Raw genomic sequence first — 27,411 nt, forward strand, 5'->3', positions numbered from 1 at the left:
TGGAATTGTTGCACATTTTAATGTACAAATATTTGTAGATTAGATACAGACAGAGCAGAACAAAATTTTAAACAAAGTTTAGTCTTAGCACAGCCTTCATCAACATGATGTTCTCCATATGTTTTGGACTAGGGGCTCTATGCCCCTGCTGGGAAGTTATTCCCAACACTCTGCCCCACCAGATGAGCAACACATGTCCAGAATGTAACCAGAAAAGTGGCTCTTAACTATTCTAGTCATCCTCATGTAACACTGCATATGGAGCCATTTGAAGTGGGACTACTTGAACTTGCCTCGTCCATTGTTGGATTTTCTCTTTTGAGATTGCCAGCCGCTGAAATGACTGTCTTCACAGCTCTCATTCCAAAGTCATAGTGATCCTGCAGCAGAGATATGGGAAATGACAATAGTGGAAATAGGAACTGAAATGGAATGGCAAGCATCTAATCAATTAGACAAGAGAAGGGAACAATCTGCCAATCTCCTTCTCTACTTGCAGCCCAGCCTCTTTCCTAAGAAAACAAAAAGACGGAGAATCTTTACATAGCTAGGCCTAGGCTTAAATACTTTCATTTTTAACAAAGGTAAAAGGCAAAGAGTAGAGAGGCAGAGAGTACTGTTATGAAGAAGGGTATTAGATACTGCAGCAATCCTTTTTAGTTCTTCTGTCCTCATAAAGCAATTCCTTGGTAACAACTGAAAACGAAACCAGGGCATGAGCGATAACATTGGTATGATTGCACAAAAACTTGAGCTAAGGAGGATCAAAATGAATAAAGGACAGCCACGGAGATAGCAATGAAAGTGAGAAGAGAATATGGTGCGCCAAGATATCAGAATCAGCAACAATTCTGAACTACAGGATGTACTCTAATGAAACTTTAAAGATTCTGCCTATGTTAGGAAGGCTGGATGGCTCAAAAATACTGACCTGGGAACTGAGTTGTTCAGAAGACAATTTAAAGGTGGTAGTGATCTTCTTTGCCAGAACTTTGGCTTCATTGAAGCCAAATGAATACAGAGAAATCTCAGCAATCATAGAGTAATCTGGAACCATCATAGCCACAGGACGAAAAAGAGCCTGGAAGGTATACAGTCACCATGAAGAGGGAAGGCTCCACATACAGTATATTCACTCTTAGCAATCTGTGCTTATGGATGGTAAAGCAAATTAAAATCTGCACAAAAGATGTTATCAACGCAAGTGGCAGCAACCTTTATAATTGCACACAGAAGACAGAATTTATGAAATTTGCCAGTTGCAGCTGAGATCTTTTTTAATGTTTGAGATTTCTGAGGAGGCATTTCCAACCATTTGGGGGATAATATAACATCTTATTGCATAATCAGACTTAGTAGCATTCAAAAACAGTCTCCCTTGCCAACGTGAATTTAAGTGATTTTCCTAACTTTGTGGGAGTGGAATGAAATCTCTTTCACCAAATTTACCTATGCTTTGAAATTGGAAGAGATTTTCTCCCTTCAAAGCAATACATTCTAGGGGTTGGGATACTCCCATCCCATTTATGCCTACAAATAAAGGATGGACTCCTCTATATATGACGGAATATATCAGCTATTCCTCTCCAATGTCAGACACAGAGCTCCAACATCAGAGAGGGAGATCTGATGTCAGCTCCTGCCCCCAACACCAAAGCCACTAACACCCTGGTCCAACCAGTGTTTGAGCTGCAATGGAGTTATATTGACAAAATGGAGTTATATTGGGAGACATTAAGAGGTGTGCCTGAGGAAGATCTGGACCAGCTGGGATTTGAAGGATCCAACTCTTTCCTAGTCCCCTGATACACCCCCAAACTGGGGACAAATTTAGACATACCTCTAAGCATGACTCAATCTCTCCCTCCACTATCTTTTTCCATTTGAGAGGGGAAATGTACAGAAGGTGGGAATTAAATCTGGAAATAGACAAAGGACTGCAAGATTGCTCCTCTGCCTCATTTCTGGCCTGGCCTGGCAGCTTGAGCCCAGCAGACCTTTGGATGTGGTCACTGAACTGCCTTTTGTTCCTGCCCCTTCCCCTAACCTTAGAACTGCATCCTAAGATAGTCAGAACTTAGATGTCATCTTATAGCATTATAGTTAAGTAAGAGACAGTTGTTCATATTTGAACTGAGTGTGGCCAAGTCCAGCAGTGTTTAGTTACCTTTAAGTTATCTGGTAGCTCAGTGCGTCCGGCATAGCCAGGGTTCATTGTGATGAAGACCGCACAAGATGGAACCAGTGCAATTTCAGCTCCTTCAAACATGAAGCGATCCACCTAGACGCAGTAAAACATTATCATAGTGAGTGACTTGCTGGAAAGCAAATATCCTCAATTCCAGATGGAACAAAATCCTTTTTGTGTCAAAACAGATAAATCCAACCCTACAAATCCAGTCAAATGTCCTCACTGGGCTGGTCCAAAGATGCATACTACCCACTCATTGGCTTGCAGCTAGGACCAGATTGGTTTAGAATTCAGTTGGACACACAATGACATCCCTCCCTTAGATTTGCACTTCCCTGAACTTGGCTCATCCTAAGGCATGGTTGCTCATTCTACCCTGCAGTGGCTTTGGCTGCATTTGCATCCACTGCATCTCTTCTAGAGGTGTGTCGGGTGGCAACTTGGGCTACTGCAAATTCTTTCACAGAGAGTTATAAGATGGACTTGCATGCTTCCTTGGAGGATGCATTTGGAAGGCATATCCTCCAGAAATTAATTCCTCATCATTAATTTGCCAGCTCCCACCCTAAGATTACTAGGGGTAACTTTGGAGCATGTCATTTGCTGGTGTTCTGGTGCCTATGGTATTGACCTGAAAGGTGTTTCAAAGGAGGCACTAGGACATCACCAAGGCCCACCCTTCACTGGCATCGTTTACATTTCTTATTTTATGGATGGCTACTCCTGGTGTCTGGAGTCTGTCATGCCATTAGTTTCTTTCTAGGATGACTGTTATATGGTCTGGCTGGAAGGGCAAACTATCACTCCAGGGGAGGGGCAGCACAAAAGCCTTTAGGAGTAATGACTTTTTTTCTGCCTTCGAGTCTTTGTAACTGGTTAGCTATGCCTCTCTGACTATAAAGTGAATACATAAATAAAAGGAATACAGTAGAACCCACCAGTGGGTTCCATGCTGGAGAGCCTCTACAATTGTCTTGAGGCTTGTCATATGTTCACCTACTTAAACAACAAATTTCTACTTGAACAGCAAAGAAAACAAACACTGGATAATGTTTTTGTACCAAAATATTTGAGGCAGAACTAGAACACCAGCACAGAGATACCTACTCTGTAGCCCACAATCTGAAGAGAACAGCTTACATAACAAGCACCAGAGAATGCAGGTAACGACCCTTCTGAATGTATTGAAACCAGCCAATTAACTTTGAAAAGAAGTTTCTTCAGCTAGGTGAAAACTATTCAAACCTCTGTGTAGTAGCAGGGTTTTGCCATGCTATGAAAACCTGTGCAGCGCCCAAAACTCCTACACCAAACTGCCAGTTAAGTGGCAGAAGGGACTAACAGGAGCCTTGAAAGCTTCCTTTTCTCTTAATTAGGGAAGCAGAATTTCCAGTTCAATATTCTATTAGAAAAATATTCATATTAAAAAAGGTCTCCAAAGGACTACCTGTCAAAGAAAGTAATAAAAGTAAAATCATCTGACATTTAAAATATGCATTCTATTAAATGATTATGGAACTGCCAATATAAAGGAGGAGAACCCCCTAAATCTGCCAATACGTAGGCAGGAAAAACAACAAGCTTTAAATAGCATCTCAGAAATCACTCAAACCCCCATGAAAAAACAGCCCACTGGGGAGAAAAACTTCAGGAGACAACCAAGAACCACATACACAAGGGAAAAGCAACCGAATTATATGCACAAACAAACAATTAAAGGTCAGAAGAGCACCAGCTTGGTCTGCTTCAAGCAAGGGCAGAAAAAATGAAATGTCACTCTAGAGGAGGGGCAACACAGAAGCCTTTAGGAGTGGTGACATTTTTTTCTGCCTTCAAGGAAGTGGAGCATAATGATATCCCACTTGGTGATGGCCTAGTACCTACCAGAGAAATAAAAGTGTGGTTCGGGAAGCCAAATTCCTTCACTCTTCACTTCCTTAACTTACCCTCTGCTGTTGAGCTTTCTGAATTGTTGTGATTTGCTGGGCAACTACAGACAACACTTCAATGTCAATGCGGTTGAACTCATCGAAGCAAGCCCAGGCTCCAGAACTGAGCATATAAGGAGAAGACAGTATCAGGGATCCAATAGTTACTAGCAAAAAATCAGCTGGTCTTAAAAGGTATGAAGAGATTATGCCAATCTAGACAGCACTGGGGCAGGAAGGTAGGCTGGCAGTGAGGTTAGGGCTGCACCAATGTACTGCTGGGAGTGCATTTGTACAGCACCAGCCTCACTACTGCCCCAGTGCCTTCCAGGCAAGCTGCAGAGATGCTGGTGTTGGGAGTGTAGCTCTGTCTCACCACACTGGCTGTTACCGGTGGCAAGTTAATTTACACAAATTGCCTACCATTTGATACCAACCTTCATGAGCAACTATTTTACATGTCCTCTTTGGGACAGTCACAAAAATGTAAATTGGGCCCAGCTTCCAAAGGTGACTGGACTTTAAACTATGTAAGTTAGCACAATCTAAATGTTTATTGGGTTCTCTTTTACTCTATCAAACCAAATATAGTGATACATCTCTACAGAATGCTCAAACAGGCAATATATGGAGATTGCTAGTAGGGAAATTATCACTAGGCTAGCTACTTGTTCTGGGTTCTCATAGACTCCCCTCTGCTTAGATGTATTGGATGCAACAATATTCTGATTCATGTATTGTCTGCCAAACCAATAATTTTGCGGCTGTGTTATGATCCACCCCCTGTGTAGCATAGTCATATATGGCATTGTTTTGTAATACCTGGCTAGTCCTTTCAGGAATTTCCCCATTGCCATGAAATCAAGCTGATCAGAGCAATTAAACACAACCGTCTGGATAGCTAAAGCTTTCCCCAGATCTTTAGTCGTCTCTGTTTTGCCTGTTCCAGCTGGTCCTGCAGGGGCGCCCCCGAATTTCAAGTGCAATGCTCCAGTAAGTGTCAAGTAGCATCTATCACGAAGAAGCAAATAATTTTAAGGCTGGAAGGGTTCATCTAGTCAAATGCCACACAATGAAAAATGTATTATTCATTTATAAACATTACCAAATAGCTCATTATGTTAAGAAGAATGCAGTTTATTATCAAATGACAGTATACTACGAGGGAAGATCAGAACACTATGAAAGGGGTGGGCTCACCTTTTTCAGGCAAACCCTCTGGGGCCTACATCTCATGGTGGGCATGCCCAAAGTATAAAAGTGGATGTGACCAATTTTTTTAAAAAACAACAACAACAAAAGGACAAATTTGGGGGATCTTGAGAGAATCACAAAACATTCTGTAAACACAGAAGAGGATCCATGGGAGTGGTCAGTATTTCCTTTAATGTAATATAAAAAAAAATTAATGGGTGAATTTGGGGGAGCCTTTTGGCTCATGGTTTGTCTCCTCCAGACAAACTATGAGCTGTAAGCCAAGAACACATATTGGTTACAGCTCTTTGCTTGCATGGAGAGAAACAAACCATAGCTCTGAGTTCATATGACAAGCTATGGCAAACCATGACTTTGTCAGAGTAGCAGAGTCACAGTGAGATTGGAGAAGGAGCAAAGCAGCCACAATCTCCTCTCTGGAAACCTCTGCATATGTGCTAAGGCATGATCTGGTTGAGTGCTAAATGCAAACTGAGCCACAGACAGCTTTTTAAAACAAACAAACCAAAACTGTAATGAAGAGCAATCTTGTACATTTTTTTGCCTATGTTGTAAACCAGCCCAATTCAAATGTGTCTTGGATGTGTGTATGAAATGTCCTGAAATAAATTGTGACATATGTGTGGTGTGTCAGAAGAATGTCATTTATCTGCTTCTCTGGGTTTTGTTTTAAAACCCACATAGGGCCCCAACACTGACTAGGGTTAAAAAAGTACACACCCTTTTAAAGAGTCAGTTGGCTTTCTTGGGATTGATTGATTGATTGATTGCTGCAGGTGCTTTTTGTCTACAGAAAACTGTGGGTTGTTTACAACTAGCTTTTATCCAGAACAGACCTATATAAATTAATGACCATGACTAACTTAGGTTCATAAATTTCAATGAGTCTATTCTAAATAAAAGTTACAGTACTTGAATACAATCCTGTATATAGCCAGTGGCTGAAAACTGGGAAGATTGTTTACCACCAAGAAGGTGACAGTAAATGAGACAGACTGCATCCTAAGTCTACTTCTCTGTGTGTTCTGCAATAAAAGGTATACCCGGGGTGGATTTCAATACTTCAAAATGACATGCTGCAGGAAAAATATTTTTAAAGGGGCTCACTAGGTTTTCTGATCTAAATATGCTTTATGGCCTTAATATGATGATCAATAATAGCTAGAACAAGTGAGATCCAGTTGAAACCTCCAGAGAACAATTATATTAGCACTTCAACACATTCATTTGCTATCCCATCCCTTGCTCTGCTAAAGCATCAATAATCAATAATGGTACTCAAAAGGAATAAGAATTTTTAAAAAGAAGACATAGATCATATGTTATTATTCTCAGAGAGCTGCTTTAACCATACTGTTTAATGATGAATAACCATCATTCAATATTATCCATGGAGGACCACTTGATTAAACTGCTTCTGTTACTAATATTGAGAACTGAACGGCTATATCCTTGTTCAGCCTGCAGAAATGCAATCCATCTTCGATGCATGCAACCGATTACAGTGGTGCCTCAATTTACAAACTTAATCCGTTCTGGAAGTCTGTTCTTAAACTGAAACCATTCTTAAACCAAGGTGTACTTTCCCTAATGAGGCCTCCTGCCGCCAGTGCCCTTCCACCGTTCGGATTCCGTTCTTAGACTGAGGTAAAGTTTGCAAACCGAGACACTACTTCCAGTTTTGTGGAGTTCATCAACCAAATGGTTTGTAAACAGGACTGTTCTTAAACCGAGGTACCACTGTACTACATTGTCAACTTTTTTAAAAAAACAACAACCAACCACACGCATACATGAATTGGTCAACTAAATAAAAAGCTTTTTAAAAGAAAGTTATGCACTTTGAACGTAGTTTCTCTAAGACACATGTGGAATCTGTTCCTAAACACTTCACCATATTTGGCATATGGAGACACAAGAGCTAGGCCCAGTTTCCCACTGACTCCGTATGTATCTGGTTTTTAGGAGCTTCCATGTTAGGTCTTGGGCTTTGAGCATACTCTTGCTGCCTGGCCCTGCTTGGAGTACTGCAATGTACTCTATGTGGGACTACCTTTGAAGATGACTCAGAAACTACAATTAATCCACAATGCAGATGCTACACTGGCAGATTTGACCCTTGATTCAGCTCTCAAAGAGTGATTTATTCATTCAAGATTATGGAGACAAGTTGTTGTTTTTTAGTCTAATAAGTTATGATACCTGTCAGTGAGAGGTGTAATCACCAGGCGCCCACTGTTGCCCAAGTATTCATAGCCATAGATAAATTCAGCGTTCACTGCCCGGATATACAAATCATCTCTTGTCCAGTAGTACCTAATGTTAAAGAAAAGTTAAATGTAAAATGACATAGGAAGAAAACTGCAAGAGCTAACAAAGGGTTTCTTATACCATCAGTTTAAACACTGCAGTTCTGTTTATTTGGTTGTATTTTGTTCACGCTAAACAATGCATATTCTTTTATAACGTTGCATGTTCCACCTGCATATTATTGAAAAAGCTCTGGAACTGACTGCCGCTTCACAGGTAAGATTCACCTTCTGTTGTGTGGCAGGGTGGTCCCTTCTCTTACCTGGCCAATCCCCTGGCAACACCTCCCCAGACAGGATTGGGGTAGGCGGAGACCTCCGGTATCCAGACTGGGGAGAATGAAGCCAGCCTGAACTACCAGGAGCTGCACTGGGATCCAGGGGGCTGCACGCGACCACGCAAAAGGTGCCCCCATTTGATGTGGGGAGTGGTCATTATTGAAAAACTAGACATTTAATGGGTAATGTTAGTGTATGCAGAAAATAATGTTATGTATGCAGAAAAAACAGTAGATTTAACAGAAATTTTCCACAGCCACAAAAAAGGTTAAGCGTAGAACCCCTTTCAGCAACTAGCATAATGCAGTTGAAAGATAAAGAGAAGAAAGAGAAAGATAAAGAGAAGAAAGATAATGTGAATTTGTTTTGGAAGGGAGTGTTATTGGGTTGGAATAACCCCTAAGTAGAATGATACAATAATAGTCAGACGATCCTTTTCAGACCTTTGTGATTATTCTTTCTCCAAGGCTGTGTGCTTCAGGGTGCCCTGCCTAGTTCATGTACCTCACAGTAGTTGAAGACAGGTATCTGTCTCACTACCCAAAAACAGTGATAACAGATTCTAGGAAATGTCTCACCTGAGCTGGGAAATCCACTCGAAATCATTCTCACTGCTGACATTCTCCTCAACAAGTTTAGCTGCCACATCCTTGGCATGAACTTCAATCACAATGAGAGCTGATAACACTCCTCGCTGCATCCGAGACAGCTTCCCTCGCACAAGTGCTACTAGGTCACTCAGCTGTGCAAGGAAAGCATAACAAGTCAGGCCATGCCTTGGAGAAATATCTCGTATCTACTTGGCATTCTATAGTTAGCAATGTACTGAAGTGTGTAAGAAAACTGGAGTACCTTAGGAGAAAAAGAAAAGCCACTTCTCCGCCTTCCTCACAAGTTACATTTTGTGAGGGGAGGAGAAGAAACAGTACCACTCTAGACTGCCTTGGTCAGACCCCACTTGGAGTACTGTGTCTAGTTCTGAGTGCCACAATTTAAGAAGGTTATTGACAAGCGGGAACATGTGCGGAGGAGGGCAACCAAAGAGATAAAGTGTCTGGAAACCGAGTCTTATGAGGAATGGTTGAGGGAGTTGGGTATGTTTAGCCTGCTAAAGAGGAGACTGAGAGGAGGTATGGTAGCCATCTGAAAATATCTGAAGGGCTGCCACAAGCTTGTTTTCTCGTGCTCCAGAGGGGAGGACCCGAACCAAAGGATTCAAGTTACAAGAAGGGAGATTTTGACTAAATACCAGGAAGGACGTTCTGGCAGTAAGAGCTGTTTGGCAATGGAACAGACTCCCACGAGAAGCAATGGACTCTCCTTCCTTGAAGGTTTTTAAGCAGAGATTGAATGGCCATCTGTTATGGCTGCTTTAGTTGAGATTCCTGCATTGCAGGAGGTTGGACTAGAATGAACCTCAGGGTCCCTTGCAACCCTACAATTCTGTGATAGCAGTGAAGCAAGGGCTGGTGGGCATTGTCTTGATCTTTGTCTTTATGAGTTTTTCATCATATCTTGGGGGGGGGCGAAGCTAGTGCATAGGACAAGTTTCTGGCCCACCCACCACTGACATGCAACCCCTGGAAGGTTCCCCACAAAGAAATGTTGCCATCAGGCTGAAAAAGGGTCCCCAGCCTTGGCCAACTAGGTGATAAAAAGCAGGGTTTCAGTGCAGAAGCAACTGAGTCTAAGTTACACAATGAAGTGACATTTTTACCTGAGCACTTAGCTGTGGAAACAACCTGGTGGCCAAATCTCCAGCTTCCAGGGCCTCTGACACTTCTTTTGTCCAGAACGTCTGACATCCGGCAATGGTCACCTGGCCTGGCCAATCTAAGACCCATGTAGTCCGTGGTGTCTTTATTAAAAACATATGGCCTTAATATTAAATACAATGGAGAACTCCCCCCCCCCCCAGTTTCATCACTGTTTAAAGTATAATAGCTGTTTATGACAAAAGTTCCAGCCCTAGATCACCCTGTCCTTCTCTATGCCCTGCTATACTCTCTGAGCTCGGCTATGCTGCTTTTTGAGTTTTTCCATATGTAAGCCAAGGTAAGGCAAAAGACACCATCAACCATGGAATTCTCTTTAGCAGAAGCTTCCCAAATCCTGGCACCTCTTTTTCCAGAAAAAAAGCCCTGGCCTTACATATTGCATTGTTTCCAAAATATTGTCACCAGGTTTAAAAAATCCAATGCGTAAGTTAGGGTACAGACTGCCTACTGTGCCAATCATTTGGCTTACAGGCAACAACCGATGAACATGAGTCCAACTGAAAAGGTCACTAAAAGGGCAGAACGGGGGTGGAACAGGGGCAGAACAGAACAGAGGGCACTTATATGCACTCCGCCACCACATGGGGGCATGGAACAGAACCCCCACACAAAATGGTTGTTGACTGCACTTCTGCAATCCCTAACAGGATAATGCATTCCAAGAATAATCTAGATGATGAAAGAATGCTGATCCCAAAATAGACAAGACTACAAGACACAAGTAGGAATGCAGTTATATGCACCATTAAGATCCAAGCATACAAATGGAAAGCCAGAGGATTATTAGAAATATATTTCAAAGATCCGTCAGCAGAGATTGCTGTCCACTGGTTTTTAAGATGAAGCATCCCAAACCCACAAACAAGTTCCATTTCTTAAGTGAAATTGACATAGTTCTATGAAAGACACTTACCTTTGGATAAACCTTGATGGACCTTTCAATGTTGTCCCGCACACTGGCCCTCATGATCCTCTCAACTTCCAGCAACCAGTCTTCCACATTGCCAGTAGGATAAATGGGAGAGAAAAGTTTTACTTCTTCCCCTTCTGCAGAATACATGTGTGTAATTTGGAGATCTTCCTGAAAGTGCAGCTAGTGAGAGGAAGCACAGCATGAGAAGCCAAGTAGGAAAATTACCCTACTTTGCACAAGGCTGTAGATTCACTGTTGTGTGGGATCCAAAGCATGCATGCATATATAACTTCACTGCCCTAAATTCAAACCCCTTGAAGCTCACTCTGCAAATGTTCATTAACTTACTAGATGTTGATTCATATACAAAGGCATATATTTCAATATATAAGCACTTTGCTAGTTAAAGATGCTGGATTAAAAGGTCACATAAGTATTCTCTACATCTAACAGGAAGAGACGACGCAGTATGGTAATATGCCTCCTTATTAATCTCATTCAGCCTGAAAAAGAAGGGGCATAGGTACCAAAAAGAAGAGACTGGCACAGAACTGGGTATGTTTTGAGCCTTCTAAAATCAGTGGGCAAACTCAAAACAAACTACATTGCTACACCTTTGTTTGTGTAATTCAGTTTGTGGTCTCCTCTGAGATGGGCACCTAGTTTGCAACCTGTGGTGATTGAATGGCTATCATCCACTGAGAAAAACTCTCCTCTCTCTATCTGTGTCACACACACACACACACACACACACACACACACACACACCAAACTGAAGCATGCAGACTTGTAACTGACTTCTTTCATGTATCTAGCTAAATACTAGCTGTTACTATAATCATGCTAGCATAGCAGAACCTGTTCGCTCCATTCCTCTCTGACTCTTCACAGTACAAGCAGGACCCCCAAAGTGGATGGCTATTATTTACCCGAGCAATATTCTCAAAACACTTGCGGAGATGAGGCTGCACAGCTGTGGGGTCTTTGGTCTGAGATAGTATTTCTAACAGCTCATCATCAGAAAGGAAGTAAAATCTGCAAAGAAAGAAGACTGGTGTTTTGTTCCGGGTCTCTAGCTTTTCTGCCAGTGAAAGCACTCCAAGATTAAATGCTGAAAATGATATTTAAAACTTTGACCATAATCCTAAAACACTTACTTCAGAGTAAAATCACTTTGCTAGTGGCTGTTATTGGGTGACTGAGGCAATTTTCTCCCTGAAAGAACCTGGGTGCATCAGACCCTCAAAAACACACACCATAGGATCCATATTCTCCCCACTGGACATTTCCTGAATTCTAACATATGGATTTTATCAAATGCAAGTCCTACTCAGAGTAGATGCGCAGAAATTATTGGCTCTAGGACCTGTTGTCCCTTTGCTGCATACTGAAGTAGTATGTTGAAGTTCAGCCTCAATTAATAGAATTACCTTGGGAAAGCTCCTCTCTTGGTCTCCAAGTATTCACTTAGGCCTTTCTGCACCAGGTCAAGTAGCTTATTACATTCCCGCAGCTTTTCCAGCAGCCTGGGATCAGGACACACATTAATCACCTGGGAACAGCATGACCAATAACTGTTAGTTCTGCTGGCACCTGAATAGATTAGTTGCAGGAACATATAGAAGCAAAGATGAGCAACTTTTAAAAATGTAACAGACTCTGTGTTTTGAAGCCAAGCATTGACATAACCTCACCTCTCTGTTCTCATCAGCATTTTTCATGATTTTTTTCCATGACCTCTCCATAGTTTGGTAGCGCTTGCTTTCCACTGGCAATTGTCTGTTGATGTCTTCTGAGCTGAAAATGGGCTCCAAATACAACCAGGAACGCTGGCATGTCAGCCATTCTTCCAAGACATCCTGACAGGAATGCATGCACATCAGGAAAAGCACACCAACAGGCACACCAATACATATTTACTCAGATTTAATTCCGACTGAATTAAATTGAACTGACTCCCAAGTAAATGAGTATAGGGCAGGCATCCCCAAACTCGGCCCTCCAGATGTTTTGGGACTACAACTCCCATCATCCTAACAGGACCAGTGGTCAGGGATGATGGGAATTGTAGTCCCAAAACATCTGGAGGGCCGAGTTTGGGGGTGCCTGGTATAGGATTACCACCTAAAGGAATTGGTTCCATTATTTATGTTCTGGGCTCAAACTGAAGATCTCTAGGGGAAGAGTCTACAAATTATACATGTTAATATTACAAATATTAGAGTATCTGGATTTTTTTTGCAGTCTGAAGTATTCAAGCTATTGCCTACTCCATTGGTATCACAGTAAATGTCCTAATATGAAAAAGAAAGAAAACTGCAACACTCCAGAATGATCCTTGGGCAGGTTCAAGTCTAGTTGAGTCCAGTCTAGTTGTAGCCAATTGGGCCTCGGTTGCACAGGGGATAACTCTAGATGATCTCAGTGACTGAGCTAAGATATAAGGGCTCAGATGGTCCTTTCTTCTTCTTCTTCTTCTTCTTCTTCTTCTTCTTCTTCTTCTTCTTCTTCTTCTTCTTTTGCATCTTGAGCCAAAGTTGTTCAGGGCTTTGCAGCTCAAACAACAGCCTTGAACCTAGTCCAGTAGCATATGGACAGCCAGTACAGAGAGGTGTCACATGCTGTTGGCTATCTGCCTCCATCAGTAATTTAGCTCCTGCATTCTACACAAGCTAGAGCTTCCAGACCAGGCCCAAGAGCAGCCTCAAATAGAGGGCATTGTTGTAATCCACTCTCAGGGTTACCAGAGCATGCACTATAGGGGCTGAGTTATCCCACTTCAGCTGTTGCTGGTCTACCAGATGAAGCTAGTAAAAGGCACTCCTAGCTGCAGGTTACTTGGGCCTCTAATGAGAAAGATGCATCCAGATGTATCTCCACACTACATTTTGGCTCCTTTAGAGGGAGTGCAGCTTCACCCAGAACAGGCAAGTAGCCTATATTCTGAACACAGGAACCACCATCCACACAAAAACTCCCTCTTCCCGGGGTTTAAACTCAGTTTTATTGGGTCTCATCCAGCCCACCACTGCATTAAGGCAACAATCTAGCACTTGCACAGCCTCTCCCGATTCAAATATCATGGAGATGTGGAGCTGCATACCCTCAGAGTACTGATGGCACCGTTCTCCATAACACCTAAGGACCACTCCCAACAGCTTCATATTGATAAGCATCAATGTAAAATCTATTTAGCATTGGAGACAGAATTGTGCCTGACGGGGGGCATGAGAGGAGAGGAGGGAAGCCCCATTGTGCTAGCATAACTATTTAGTTGAATCCAGCCCATTATATTCAAAGAGACTATATTCAAAGAGACTTTCACCCTAGTGAGTATGTTTAAGACAGATACAACTGGTCTGGTGTATTAGTAAACGTCTCTTCCAGAAACTCAGTGGTAATACATACACTGCAAAGCCATACAGGGAAGGAGTCATATTTTGGTGTTAAGCATTTTTTTCAGATACATATCATGCAAGAAGAAAGCCGAGTTGCATATTCAACTTACAACATTTACATAAAATATTTGGAATGAAATCCAAATATTTACAACAGAGCACGGCAAAACATAAAAAGATGCAAAAACCAATGGAAGGTGCCATTTAGCTCCATTTTGTTTGTGTGCCAAGTATTTGAACAATAACTGAAACATGTCCACTCATGATGATAGTACTTTCAACAGCTGACAACAAATATCAAAAGTTGTAGCTATAATAAAGGGATTTTGGCTACAATTCTTTTGCAGCACTTTTGCTGTTTAAATCCCACTGAAGCCAAGATGTTGTTAAATTCTTATACACTATAATACTAGTAAGAAGCTACATGACAGTACTCGGGTCCTTTTTCTACAAGAAATACTACTGGACTTTTAAAATGAGCTTATGTATTTACTTTCGTGGGAATAACATTAAAACAGCAATGTTAATATGATGGTTTGAGATCTCCTAGTGACAAATAGAATCCATGAGATGTGTTGCTTAATAATTGCCAGTTTGAAAGAAGGCTTTCTGTGGTGATAGGGGTATGTTTTCCCAGAAGTGATAGGCAATGCTAACTCGGCCATTCCAGATAACAGAATGTACTCAAGAATAACTTCATGAGTTTTGGTGATGATAAAAATGATCATGGATTTGTATTGATTCTTCTTATATATAGCACAATAACAGTGGGGGAAATAATTTGAGTTGTGTCATTTAGATGAAAGTGAAAAAATGAGCCTCAACTGCAAAAACTGAATTAAGCAATCAATTTAGATTGGGGGCTACTGCCATAGATCCTTTTTCATTGTTTTTATGAATCTTTCTTCTATCATGAATATAAAATTCAAGAAAATCTTAATTTTGAACTCTCGATCTAAGGGATGCATTTCATTGCCACAGTTCATACATTTAGGGAATGAATCGGCTGCCCAGTTCTGAGGCCTGCTTGAGCTGAGCCCCTGCTCCTGTGATTTCTCTCCCTCAGGTGGAGGAGAAATCATGCAAGGAATCCAATCCATATGTTACATCATCTATGTGGCTGCACAGGAATTTTTCAAGGGGAACTCACAGGAACTCAGTTCCAGCACCTCTTAGGTGGACGGCATTGCTATTGTAAGAGAATGGGGGAGGTGTTCATGCTGAGTTCCAGGACCTCTTTTTCTATAAAAAATAGCACTGTGGCTGCAGGAAACAGGCCACTCTGCATGGAGAAATTTTGCATGTATGAACTGGGGCACAGTGCTGAACAGTTAGTAAGGCCCTAGACAAATAGAAGCCCTTTAAATAATGTCCTTAGCTGAGAAAACAATGGCTATTCCTTGAACACATAGCAAGGAATGAGTCACATTTGGTTAACTAGACTAATGGATCACCCACATATCCCTTTAAAACCCTCAAGAGGAGGGGGTCGTTTGGTAGAGAAAACAACAACAACAACTAGGCACTGTTTTTGAATGTGCCAAGTGTCCCTTCTTAGGAGCCACGCAAAACTGTGAGCCAATTTATGCTTGCTTTTCACACTCCCAGTGAAATTATCATTTATTATTCAGGGAGAATAACACTTCTCAATTTGGGCTAAATGTGGAACAGTTAGGCTCCAGAAGTCCGATCCGGCTCACATTAAATTAGTTAATGGTCCGAGTGATAGAATACTCTCTATGAACAGCCGAAGTAATTGCTTGCAGAACGTCCTGGTGTTTGTTTATTTTAAAACCACTTTTTGAAGTGTTGTGGCTTAGCCAGATTCAAAACACCACTTCCTAGACACCTGATTAAAGATGTTCTGTGCTCTTCCAGTCTCATTGGTACTGGCAGGCATACAATCTCTCTCAGAGACAGGCTGGAGGTTCAGAAATTACTTTGCTCTCTGCTCTTCAGATTTCGTGGGCAGACAGGTGTGTAATGAAGTGTCTTCTTCAAAGCAGGCAGCACTGAGACTTGTGTGGACGGTCAAGAAGCCATACAGAAATATAAATGTGTGTCGAAGCTTTCTGAGACTGAGGTGAAGGGCATCTGAGCCCTAAACATTCATAGTGGTGTATCTCTGCCTTCAACCCCAATATGATGGATATACAACTTAACCCCTTTGCCTCTTATCCTGTTGCTTGAGTCAGTAGATAACAATTACCCATTCTTCTTGTAGCAATGAATCGCTGTAGCAGTTTTAGTAAACTGAGGATGGTTTATATGGCCCTTCATAGTCTTTGTCACCATTCCATTTTCTGTCCCCCTAATATGCCTTAACTACCAAGATAGAAACATTTTATTACAAAGCCTGAAATTACTACTCTGTGGAGAGGTTTTTCTTCTTCAGTAAAAAAAATCTCAATGCCTTCACCATGTGGAAATCCCATATCAGTAAAAGGAGTAAAAAAAGAAGGGAAGGCCAGGCACAATTCCACATCCAAATCCACACACAGCTCACACATAATCACATCAGAACAAGCTTGTCACCTGATTCCTTACAGCCTTGGGTTCCATCCCTTTCTCATCCTGAGGCAATCAGAACATACTCTGCAGACTCTGGTTCAAGCGCATAAGGATGGCTAATGCCCATTAATAAAGCAAAAGAATGATAACATAAAAGCACATGTTCTGCATTGTCAAAACACTTCACTAATAAACGTACTGTACTATTATTACCTGTTCATTGCAAAAGACCTGCTTGTTTCCATCAGTAACTAAAAGGCTTATTTAAGATATTTGAGTGTAAGAGCTGCCATCAAATTGCCGTAAGTAAGGGTGTGTGCACACAATTTAAAGCACATTAGGGATGGGTGGGAGGGAGGTGCTTCTCTCCCTGCCCCAAACCAGAATGAGTTCAAAGATGAAACTACACCAGCAAAATTCTTATAATTGTGTGTGAGAGTGCAGCACGGAGGGTAGGTGGAAGAGAGGTGCTGAACCCTCCTGCTTCTTCACTTTTACACCTGAAATGGGTTTTAGACTCTTTCATCTGGTTATGTCTTATATTGAAGCCTCAGTGGAACAAAAGGAAATTCTGAAAGCCATTAAAAGGTGGCATTCATTTGAACATGTGTTTGGGCCAGAACTACAGTTCTCTGGCGTACAGCTCCACCACCATTATGTCTAGTTTGGCCCTAATCTACTCATATGCCTAATGGTGAGACCTAGCAATTACTGGTAACACCTTACAAAATTAGGCTATTCAGCGTGAACCTGGTCAATAGAGTGATTAAATATGCAAGGGTATAATTTGTTGTTTATAAAAAAAAAGTGCCAAATTTTCACAGGATGAAAAATTCTCTTTAAATTACTGAAAGAAGTGAAGCCGTGTGGCTTCATTAAAGTCAGAATCTGATCCAAAGCTCTGTGTAAACTATAAACTGTACACAGAGCTCCCATGTCAACAGGGTCTGATCTCCGAGCATGTATTGGAGGTATGTATACAAAATTGTCCTCAGCCTATTATCATTCTCACAGCTAAATTGGAGTATCCCCTTTGTTATATCCGATTCCACTTTCAAGCGCACAAAAGAATCTAGAAAATTATTACTTGAGTCATCTTTAGCTTATTTTCCCAAGTGTTGATCCTTTCCTCAAATGGCTTCTTAAATGGCGAGAAGGACATGCTTTGAGTCATAACAATGTGGTCATCCAGCAGCTGAGAAGCTTCATCAGGACTCTTCAGAATAAATGTTTCTGTTTCTTTATAGGGAACTACATTGAAGAGGATGTATTCCCATTCGTGCTCCATCTTATCTAAGGCCTGGGAAATGAGAAGCAATAAATCTTTAGTCCATATCGAACAGACTTTGCAAAACACTTGCTTCCTTAAGGTGGCAACTAGTGAAAAGTTAATGGAGGTTAATGATCATGGTAACAGACTGAGACTAGCTATAGAGAGAACAAACAAAGGACATGGAAATTACTTTCCATCAGAAAACTCGTTTGGGATAATACATAGACAGACAGGCATAGAAGTAATTGCCAACGAGTTCCTTCCAAACTCAAGTTATCTAACATTCTCCAGATCTCCCATACATTTCCAACATCATGCCAAATTAAGAAGTACCTATTTTGCTAGCACATTCAGAAAGTCTACCTATTTTTTTAAAAAGCATTATTTTTAGCTGACTAGTGCTTTTGTTAGACATTTTCAGAAATATTTAGGGCAAATGTTAAAATCCCTGGATATGAGGAACAATCAGAAGAAAAGCATTCATCTACAGAAAACACTGCAGCATAAAGGATGACACCGCAAGGAAGGTCAGACAGAATGGTCTCCTTACATGCTCAATTGAGTATTCCTTCCCTGCAATCTCAGCTATTTTGGCTATGATCTCGATGTGATCCTGAAGCTTCATCTCCAGACAGCGTGCAAACGTCAAATTGGCCTTCGGCCTCACATTGATTTTGATCTCTTCAGAAAGCATCTCCCAATGACGGTTGCGCATACCAGGATTGCGTAGACCTTGAATCAGGGGTATGTATGGTCTGAATTCCTCAATCTTGCCACGGATTTCCACTGCAACGTCCTGGCATGCTTAACAGAATATAAAAAAATGTACCATCAATCAACAGTTCTAAGTTTACATAATATAGTGCAAATCAGGAACACTGTGTGATATCAGAACAGACTCATTGAAATCAACAGATGTAAGTTACTTGTCCACTTATTTCAATGGGTCTACTCTGACTATGACAAACATATCAGCCATTACCGTATGTGCAGAAACACAAGATTAAATTGTTTGCTTTAGGGAAAGGGTACTGGGCAACACAATGTTACATTATCCAAAGGGAAATGTTGTATGTTGCCCATAATTTGTTCCTGATTTGCACATTTGAATCAATACCATAATATTTTCTGTAATGCATACATTTGCTCCCTTTTAAGTTATAGGAAAGGTACAAGCTCTGCAAAGAATAGGAGAGAATAGGTTGTATTCAACATTTGTCAGAGCAAGCATTCATGTTTACCCGATCTCCCCTCTCCTCCCCCTACATGCTGTTCTGGGGGTTCTCCCGACATTCCAGATTTGAAGAAGTGGGGAGAAGAGGCAAGGAAGTTCCACTGTGCCAAGAGACTGTGGTCTACTTACAAAATTAAAAACTGGCAGTGATCTACCCTCATTTGGGGGGGGGTCAGGGGTCAATGTTGTTGACCTTTTTTAGGGAAGAGGAAAGCCCCATTTTTAAGGGTTTGGGGGCAGAAAGAGGAACAGTCAATCACCAACAAATCACTGAGGAAACAAACAGCCTCACTAGCTGAACTCTGTCTTCTGTTCTGCAAATCGTGCAACAATGGAGGGCAGGGCAAGGGGGCGGGGCCAGAATAGATTTTGACAATGCTAAGGGACCCAGCAATTGACCACGATCTACCAAAACCTCCTGGGGATCTACCAGTAGATCACAATCGACCTGTTGGACATCCCTGTACTAGAGCAACAATGAATACAGTCCATCTGCTTTTAAATGATTAAATTTAGCAAACTGTGATGTACGGGTGTGTAGCCTCCGTTTATTCTTGCAATGAAGGACTAACACCCCAGCACCGTCTTTGACAAGATCAGAACATTGTGATATAAGAAAAGCCAATTCTGGAAGACTTGCTCTATTACACAACTGTGTATTTTTAATCCTTCTGCTTTGAATGAGTCACCTTTACTCATACATATTCCTTCAACTCCTCCTCTGTTAAGGTTGATTCACTGCAGCACTTAGAACAGAATTAATTGTTTAGAATAAAATACAAGTCAAGAAAAGAAACAAAATTCCCCCACTACAGAATATTTTACAGTGTTAATATGAAGCCATTGTAAATATAATTTTAGAGAAAGTTTGCAGTTCTAATATATCTTTACAATTTCTGAAATGGTTGCAAGGGATGCTAAATCTGTCAGTTTTGATTTCTCCCCATTTCTCATTCCCCCCCCAATATTAATTTCAGTTGATCCCATTTCTGAATCTGTTTGCTTTTTTTAAAAATGACATTTCAAGGTTCTGTAGCTACCTGGAATATCCTTGAACTGTTTCACACACTTGTGCATTGTCTTAAAGGACTCGTTGACATTCTTCTCCAGCTGTTCTGCATCAATTGCAGACAGAGGATCATTCATCCAGCTGTCAGCCCAGCGAAGCCAGTCCGATGCTGTAGTCCAGAGATCATAGAAGGGCTGAAAGTCCTTAACCATCCTGGACAGCTTATCGTACTGGAGAAACCAAAAGAATATTACTAATTGCTAATGGGCACATGTTCCACAGAAAAGTAACCTGTAATGTCTTTCAAACAATTCCAGCATGCCATCAGGGTATACATTCACTAGGTTGTTCTCTCTAAGTCAGCAGGGAGCCTTGAACTGACTTCATGAGAGTACCTTCTGTTTGTCTAGTGGGCAAGGGACCTTCCCTTTGTTTCTTGGGCACAATATGTGACTATACATGTGCCCAGATCACAATAGTCCCAGAGTTTCCATGTGGGTTGGGTCTAGGTTATCTGAAGGAGCTTATCGCCCTATGAGACTGCCTGAGCTTTGAGACCTTCCAGGGACGGTTTTATCTTGGTCCCACTACCTTCATAGGCACTTTTAGTGAGGACACAAGAGAGAATCTTATTCATGGCTGCTCCCAGATTGCTGAACTCTCTTCCATGGGAGGCTAGGCTGGCCCCCTCTCTGATTTCTTTTCAGCGGCAGGCAAATACTATTTTGTTCAGACAGGCCTTTGGCCACTAACTGGCTGTTGTGGCAGGATCTTCTAAGGGTGGGTGCTGTGTGTGTGTGTGTGTCTGCATGCTTCAAAATGGTTCTAAGTGTTTACAGTGCTGTTTTAATAGTTACTTTTTTGATTTTTACAAATATTTATATTGCTTGTCTGTTTGTAGCGGTATTTATTTTAATTCATGCTGTGAGCCACCTTGGGAGAAAGGCAGGTTATAAATAAAAGTAACTAAATAAATAGGGAAAGAGAGGAGAAAGGAGAACAGATACACACTATACAAAAGTGCACACAAACCATATTATCCTATGTATAAAGGGAAAATCCAGTCATTAAACAACATTAAGTGCCATTGATTATACTTGATCATTCAGAACCATGCGACATGCTTCTATTTGACTAGATCACTTCTTCTCTTTCTGTTTGTTTCAAATATTTTATTTTAGTTAGCCATTATTATTACATAACCACAGAAAGATTCCAACACAATTAATTCTGCTATATCAGAGATCTCACACAATTATTAATACCTATTTAAAGCATAAAAATGCAAACAATGCAAACAATTATTTGGATTTCTCCTTATCCTCTATGTAACAGAAGCAAATACAATGTCTCATTCTTTTTAAAAGTAGCATCTTTAAAATAAAAGTTTTTTTTAATAGCATCTTTAAAAATAAAAACAAAAAACCCAAAAGCAACAAAAAGTGTTAATTAAATAGCACATTTGGAGTTTTAAGGTTTCAGTAAATGAAATCATTGTATTCCTAATCCTCAATAGCTGCTTATTGCTTTTGTGCTTGGAGCCAAGCCAACAATATAGCTTGCAGCCATACGTTTATGAAAGTTTTGAGATCTCTGCCACATGAATTGCTTCATGAATGCCTTGCATCTTCCAGCTCTTCTTGCATGGGCTCTCCCAAAAAACTGAGAATAATTTAATGAAGTGGAGTGGCTAGCATACTGCTTTGTTCTGTGCCAGTTTAGTGAGACCACATGGTTAAAAAACGAAGGTGAGTGACATGGTGGAGTTATAAAGAAAGACTGGCAATATCTGGTGAAGTTTCTGCTATTATCAACAGAGATGCAAAAAGCAGAATGAAGGTAGCAAGGGAGTTGGGAACTTACATTAGTCACTGGCACCCCAAAAATCCGTTCCCTGTTGTTGTACAGTAAAGCCAATTGCTGGGAGTCCTTCAAATGCTTCTTAATTCTTCTAGCTTCATTGGCTATCTCATGTGCCCGGTTTATATCACTGTGCGCAGAAAACCCTGCAACAGCAATCTGTGAAAGAAAAGCAGTCATAGCAAGCAGGAAGATAGAGCCCATGATACATAACCATAGATTTGGGAGAGGTGGATAGTGTATTTTAAGATCCTTTAAATGGTCATAAATACTGGATAGAATCCTGCTAATAGCAAGTCTCAGATGGCTATGAGTTTTTACCATGTAAAGTGGAAACATTTCCCTCTCTCCTGGTCACATTGGAACTTGCTAGCTAAGGATGATAATCACCCACAACAATGATCTCAATGTCCCTAGGCTCCATGAGGAATAGACCTGGCTAACTCCATGTGCCAAGCTCTTATTGTAGTTCATCCCCAGCTACCCGCTGATGATAGTTGATACTTAAAGTGAGTGTAGAGGACAACTCTGGTGCCCATTATCAGTACCTGAAGACCATCCAGCCGTTCCAAGAAGTTGGTTTGATCCATGAGCTGAATTTTACGGAATCTTTCTTCATCTTCAATGTGCTGCTGCCTTATCAATTCAATCTGTGTGGTGATCTTCAGAGGCCAGCCGCTTGCAGCCCACCTGACAACATAAAGAGAGTCACACAAATGCACCATGTATCCAATCCTCTGAGATGATCAAAGCTGTAGCTCAGCAACATCTAGTGGGGCACAGGCGCCCCCAAAACCCTGCCTTGCATGTGTGTGCTGAGTCTTACAAATTGGGTGCCTGGGATGCACTATATTACAAATCTGTAATAAAATGCTGACACCCCATGGCAACTCTCAAATCCCTGTGAACACCTTGCACCCACATAGAAATACACAGCCTAACAATTTCATGCTGTGCAGCCCCCAAATTCACTGGCTTTTCATGAAAAATAAAACAAAATAAAGGCCTCCAGTTTGCTAAAAGCCTCAGAAACAAGAAGGTTGCTTCAATCCCTGGCCCAGAGGCTGGCACCATCAATGGTTCTGCATTTGAATAAGGTAGTTCAGTGGGCATCTTTTCTGGCGGCCTGGAGAGATTTGCTGAAGCCCTTTGATGTGCAAATAAAGCCCTGAGGCAGAAAATATGGTATCTGAAGCCAAAGGTCTTGCTCTGACTGCAGGGGAAATGCCTTGTGCTTACTTGTCATTGAAGTCATCTTGAGTCAAATTGTAGAGGAAATCCTCCATGACTTCGTATTCTTCCATGACCTTACTTATCAATTCCTATGCAATGGCAGAAAGAGAGAGAGAAGCCGATAAGCAGGGCTTTGCTTGCATGATCAAAATTTCATTCCATCTGTGTTATAATATTGTTGCACACAAAAATGCTGCCTATAAGTCAAATGTCTGGGTATGGTGGTATTCGAGTATAGTGAAAGAGGGACAAGGAATACACTTCTACAGTTCTTCTTAGGTTACAACAACACAGAGGATCCAGCAAGCCTTGGGAGTCTTAAGAAGCACTGGGTGAATGTGTTTTCTGTACCTTATTGTTTCATGAAAGAACTTTAATAAAAATTGTAACACAAAAAAAAGAAAAAAGCAGCAGCACTGGGTGGAATTCAACATTATGCTGTGGTGAACATCCCATCAGCAGAAGCTTTGCAGCTTACCTGATGGAACAACCCCTCTCCTCTCTTCCTGGGGGTTCTTCGACACCTATTCCTGAGCAAATTTCAGGAGGGGGACCAGCTAATCACCTGCCTCAACAGAAACCCTGCCCCCTCTGACCTTTGCACAGGGAGAGCAGCTAATCAGCCACAAAGAAACACACACACCAGAAAACCCTTTTTGCTCCTTCTTCAGCTGCTGCGCTGCAAGCTCTGATGAAGTGTTTTTGTAACTACCAACTTGCATCTGCATCTGCTAAGAGAATTTGATTTATTCAAAGCAGCCCACAATTACTGTTCTGGTCAGGATGCGGTACTGGATTAAAAGTTCAGTGATCTACCCATTATCTACTTCACTCCAATAGTTTGATGCCACAAATGCAGCCACTTCTTACCTCCTGCACTTTCTGCTTCTCAGGAATTCCTTTCATCCACTCCCGCAGCTCAGCCAGCTCCTCAATGCTGTTTGGTTTTTCATAAATTTTTCGGCTGATGGCTTTGAAAGCTTCACAGATCTGCAGAAAGAAGTGATGACTCTCTGAATGATAATATTTAAACAAATAGTGAAATCATTTGATATAACTCAAAAGTAATTATAAGAATTCAACATTCCTTTAAAAACAACAATGACGAAATACGGAAGGACATTGGCATACAGAAACAGAGAGATTCTGACCAGGACAACATCACACCATGTACTTTTCTTAACTAAATATTAGGCAGGGAGGAAACATGGGACGGAGGCAGCCAAACACTCATTGGAATGTGTCCCTGAACTTCAGCTGTGCAGGTCTTCATCTAAAGTCATCAAGATGATTGTGATGATTAGGATGGCATTGGGGATTAATAAAATGAGAATGGTGTAGCAGATTAGAAGAATAAAGAATACTGAAAAAGAAGGTTTTTGTACATGAATATGTTTGAAAGTGGCAATAGGAGAACCATAAACCTTTTTATATGATGCTTCTCCTGCACTGACACATTTGTGCAGAAGCACTTGACTTAACTGGCTGTTAGATCTCACACTAGAACAATCCCCAGCAGTACATATATTTATATATACATGCTAAGAAGAGTTCAAAATTGCTGTTATGACTGCAATTCATTTCTTTTCCTTGTAACTTCTTTGCAATTGTAAACTTCCAGAAACAGCTACAGAATTACTTCTCTGGATGAGTACCAAGTATGAAACTCACATCTTCCACTTGCTCATGTAAATTCTTAGCCAATATATCCAGCATAGTGGTGGCCAACGCTTTGCATTTCTTGGAAAGGTTTTGCCGTACGCCTTCAACGCTGAGATGAAAGGGGCCAATCACCATGCTACCGGGCAAGCTGTTGTCCAGCAACTCCTTTTCTGCCATATGCTTGTTAACGATCTCTCTCACCTCTTGAGCAGGAGGGCACTGCTCCAGATATGGTCTAGAAAAATACAGAATTATTATTAAGGGAAGACTCACCACCACAGCACAGGTAAAGACAGAATTATTATTAAGGGAAGACTCACCACCACAGCACAGGTAAAGACAGGCATATTGCAAACTATGCCAGAATACGATTTCCCACTTATATAATTTATAAACAGCAAATGTAACCAGTGAAAGGCTTCAAGGCCATTCAACAAATCTGCACTTGCAAAAGCCCTTGGAGATTAGAGGAAGGAAGCTGATTCTGTTGTGCTGCAAGATCCACAGTAGGAGGAAGTATTGCTTCTGATTACTAGTTGCTGGAAACTGCAGGAGGGCAGAGTGCTCTTGTGCTCAGGTCCTGCTTGTGGGGTTTCCCACAGGCATCTGTGTGGCCACTGTGAGAACAGGATGCTGGACTAGGAGGGCTATTGGCTTGATCCAGCAGGCTCCTCTTATGGTCTTATGATTCCTCTGACTAAACACAAGGGGGTGGTGGTGATGAAGAGGTCTTTGCTTCTAGCACTTAGGGATGAAGAAAGATCTAAATACCTTCAGGGTAGAATGGCCGTTTTTAAAAACCCAAGGTTTCTTAAGGCCAGATTTACCTACTATGTTCTTTTAGGTGTACACTTAAGATTTTGAAGTGCACAGTTAAAATGTAAGGTGTGAATACAAGAAACAGGAGCAGATGTTGCTTGTTGTTCCCTCTTACGTGTATGCTTGGAGGCACCTAGGTTTGTTACCTTAGGTGTGTAAAAGCCCTAAGAAAAGAAAACAGGTAGCCAATGACCACACTGATGCTAAAACAACAATGTACAGTAATCTGTTTCACAGTGTACCTCACAGTACCATGGGCACAGTCCTAAGTTTTCTTCCATGAACAGAACATCATCCTCCTGAAAATCACTTATGGGGACTGGGAGACTTTTGGCAATCGTGTGTAATATGACATTGGGGCCTGTAGATAAAGGGCAAGTTGACCAAGTTCCCTCCTCCCACGTGCAGAGATAAGTAACTTAGGGTCCAAGCCCATGTATTTGGGGGAACTTTGTCTTCAGAAAACATTTGCCACTGAAAGTGAAATCAATGCAGAAGGCAGTGCATTAATCTACCCATGCAACTATAGAAAAGCCTCTTACGCAAGTCCCTGCTCTTCCCTTTAAAAGCTACATACTTTAGGAGGCTGTTGATGTCACGGTTATTCAGTTCCAAGTACTTTTCATAATTCTTGGCATAAGCTTGGAGGGGAATCAGGGCTTTGCGGATACAGGTGATGATGGTTTTGCGCAGTTCGATCACAGGTGGCTCATACAGACCCACTGACTCCAGCAACGGTGTGCCACAGATGAACATGTTTTCAAGCACGTGCTGAACAAGGGACAAAAGAAGAGCCATTCAGCACAAACTGCTTCTATTTTCTCCTTCAAGTCTGTTGTACAAAATTGAAATCCATCTACTGCTAGACAGTTAATGCTCCTCCTGCTCTTTGTATTGGATACCTCAGTAAAAACCAATGCCAACCCAAGGAACCGTAGCCTTAATCATAATACAGGTTACCATATATGTTTACCAGACTTTGTATAAACGAAAGCTTGCAGGGGTCTCAATTTAGAGACCCATCTTTAATGTATGGAGCCCCACTAGAATTTCTGGTCATACTACTTGTGGTTTGCTCCAAATGTTGCCTCACTTGCACTGCAGCTTATCTCTATGAGTTGCTCTTGGCTGAAAGCTGCCTACCCCAGCATTCAAGAGGTTAGGTATTTTGGATAATCTAGCCTTTAACATGGATTGTTGGCTTTCAAATGATACAACCATGTGCAACTTACTGTGCTTCAGATTTTTATGAGATCATGCTCTGTGCCCTAAACAATACCTGCAGAGATCATTTCAAGGAGGCAGGAGACTCAATAAGTAAGACATCGCTTGATGGGAAAAGGACCTCCCACGTTAGCCAAAACCAACAACAGCACATTTCAAAAACTGCAGACAAGTAATCTTTAGGTTATTGTGAAGCTCACTTTAATGATAGCTCTTGAATTATCTCGATTTTGTTATAAAAAGAAGCAAGCCTCTTTTTAAATTGAAGTGATAAGATAAATACACTAAACACATAATCACACATCTCATACCCTGCCACTACTTCAATGTTGGTATTAACAGCTTCAGGATTTAAAATTGCAACATTATTGCCAGCACTTCTTATTTGAATCTGGCATGTTTTCCTCAATGCGAAAAGTGTTGGCTGAATCATTCTCCTGTTAGCAAAATCCTCCTCCTGCAGTATCATCCTTGCACACCACCCTGTTAAAATCTTTGAGATTTTATGTGCCTGCGCATGAGTTGCTACATGAAATCTGCAGCACAAATCAAACTTCTTTTGACATTTCCCTAAC

General features: G+C 41.3%; 1 protein-coding gene across 1 annotated transcript in view; it reads right to left on the bottom strand.

Moving 5' to 3' along the window:
* Positions 1-27,411, bottom strand: part of DNAH1 (dynein axonemal heavy chain 1) — a 116,532-nt gene that overhangs the window by 54,365 nt on the left and 34,756 nt on the right. Inside the window, 22 exon segments of the mRNA XM_083726716.1 lie at positions 294-380; positions 932-1,081; positions 2,168-2,281; positions 4,138-4,243; positions 4,942-5,130; positions 7,537-7,650; positions 8,501-8,664; positions 9,640-9,780; positions 10,614-10,793; positions 11,543-11,648; positions 12,044-12,165; positions 12,308-12,472; positions 17,610-17,822; positions 18,346-18,599; positions 20,070-20,268; positions 21,902-22,057; positions 22,447-22,588; positions 23,138-23,220; positions 24,002-24,121; positions 24,803-25,028; positions 26,190-26,410; positions 26,413-26,551. Coding sequence (XP_083582842.1) covers positions 294-380; positions 932-1,081; positions 2,168-2,281; positions 4,138-4,243; positions 4,942-5,130; positions 7,537-7,650; positions 8,501-8,664; positions 9,640-9,780; positions 10,614-10,793; positions 11,543-11,648; positions 12,044-12,165; positions 12,308-12,472; positions 17,610-17,822; positions 18,346-18,599; positions 20,070-20,268; positions 21,902-22,057; positions 22,447-22,588; positions 23,138-23,220; positions 24,002-24,121; positions 24,803-25,028; positions 26,190-26,410; positions 26,413-26,551 — 3,391 coding nt within the window.

The sequence above is a fragment of the Podarcis gaigeae genome (genome assembly GCF_964106915.1).
Source record: "Podarcis gaigeae genome assembly, chromosome: 2".
NCBI classification, from domain to species: Eukaryota; Metazoa; Chordata; class Lepidosauria; order Squamata; family Lacertidae; genus Podarcis; species Podarcis gaigeae.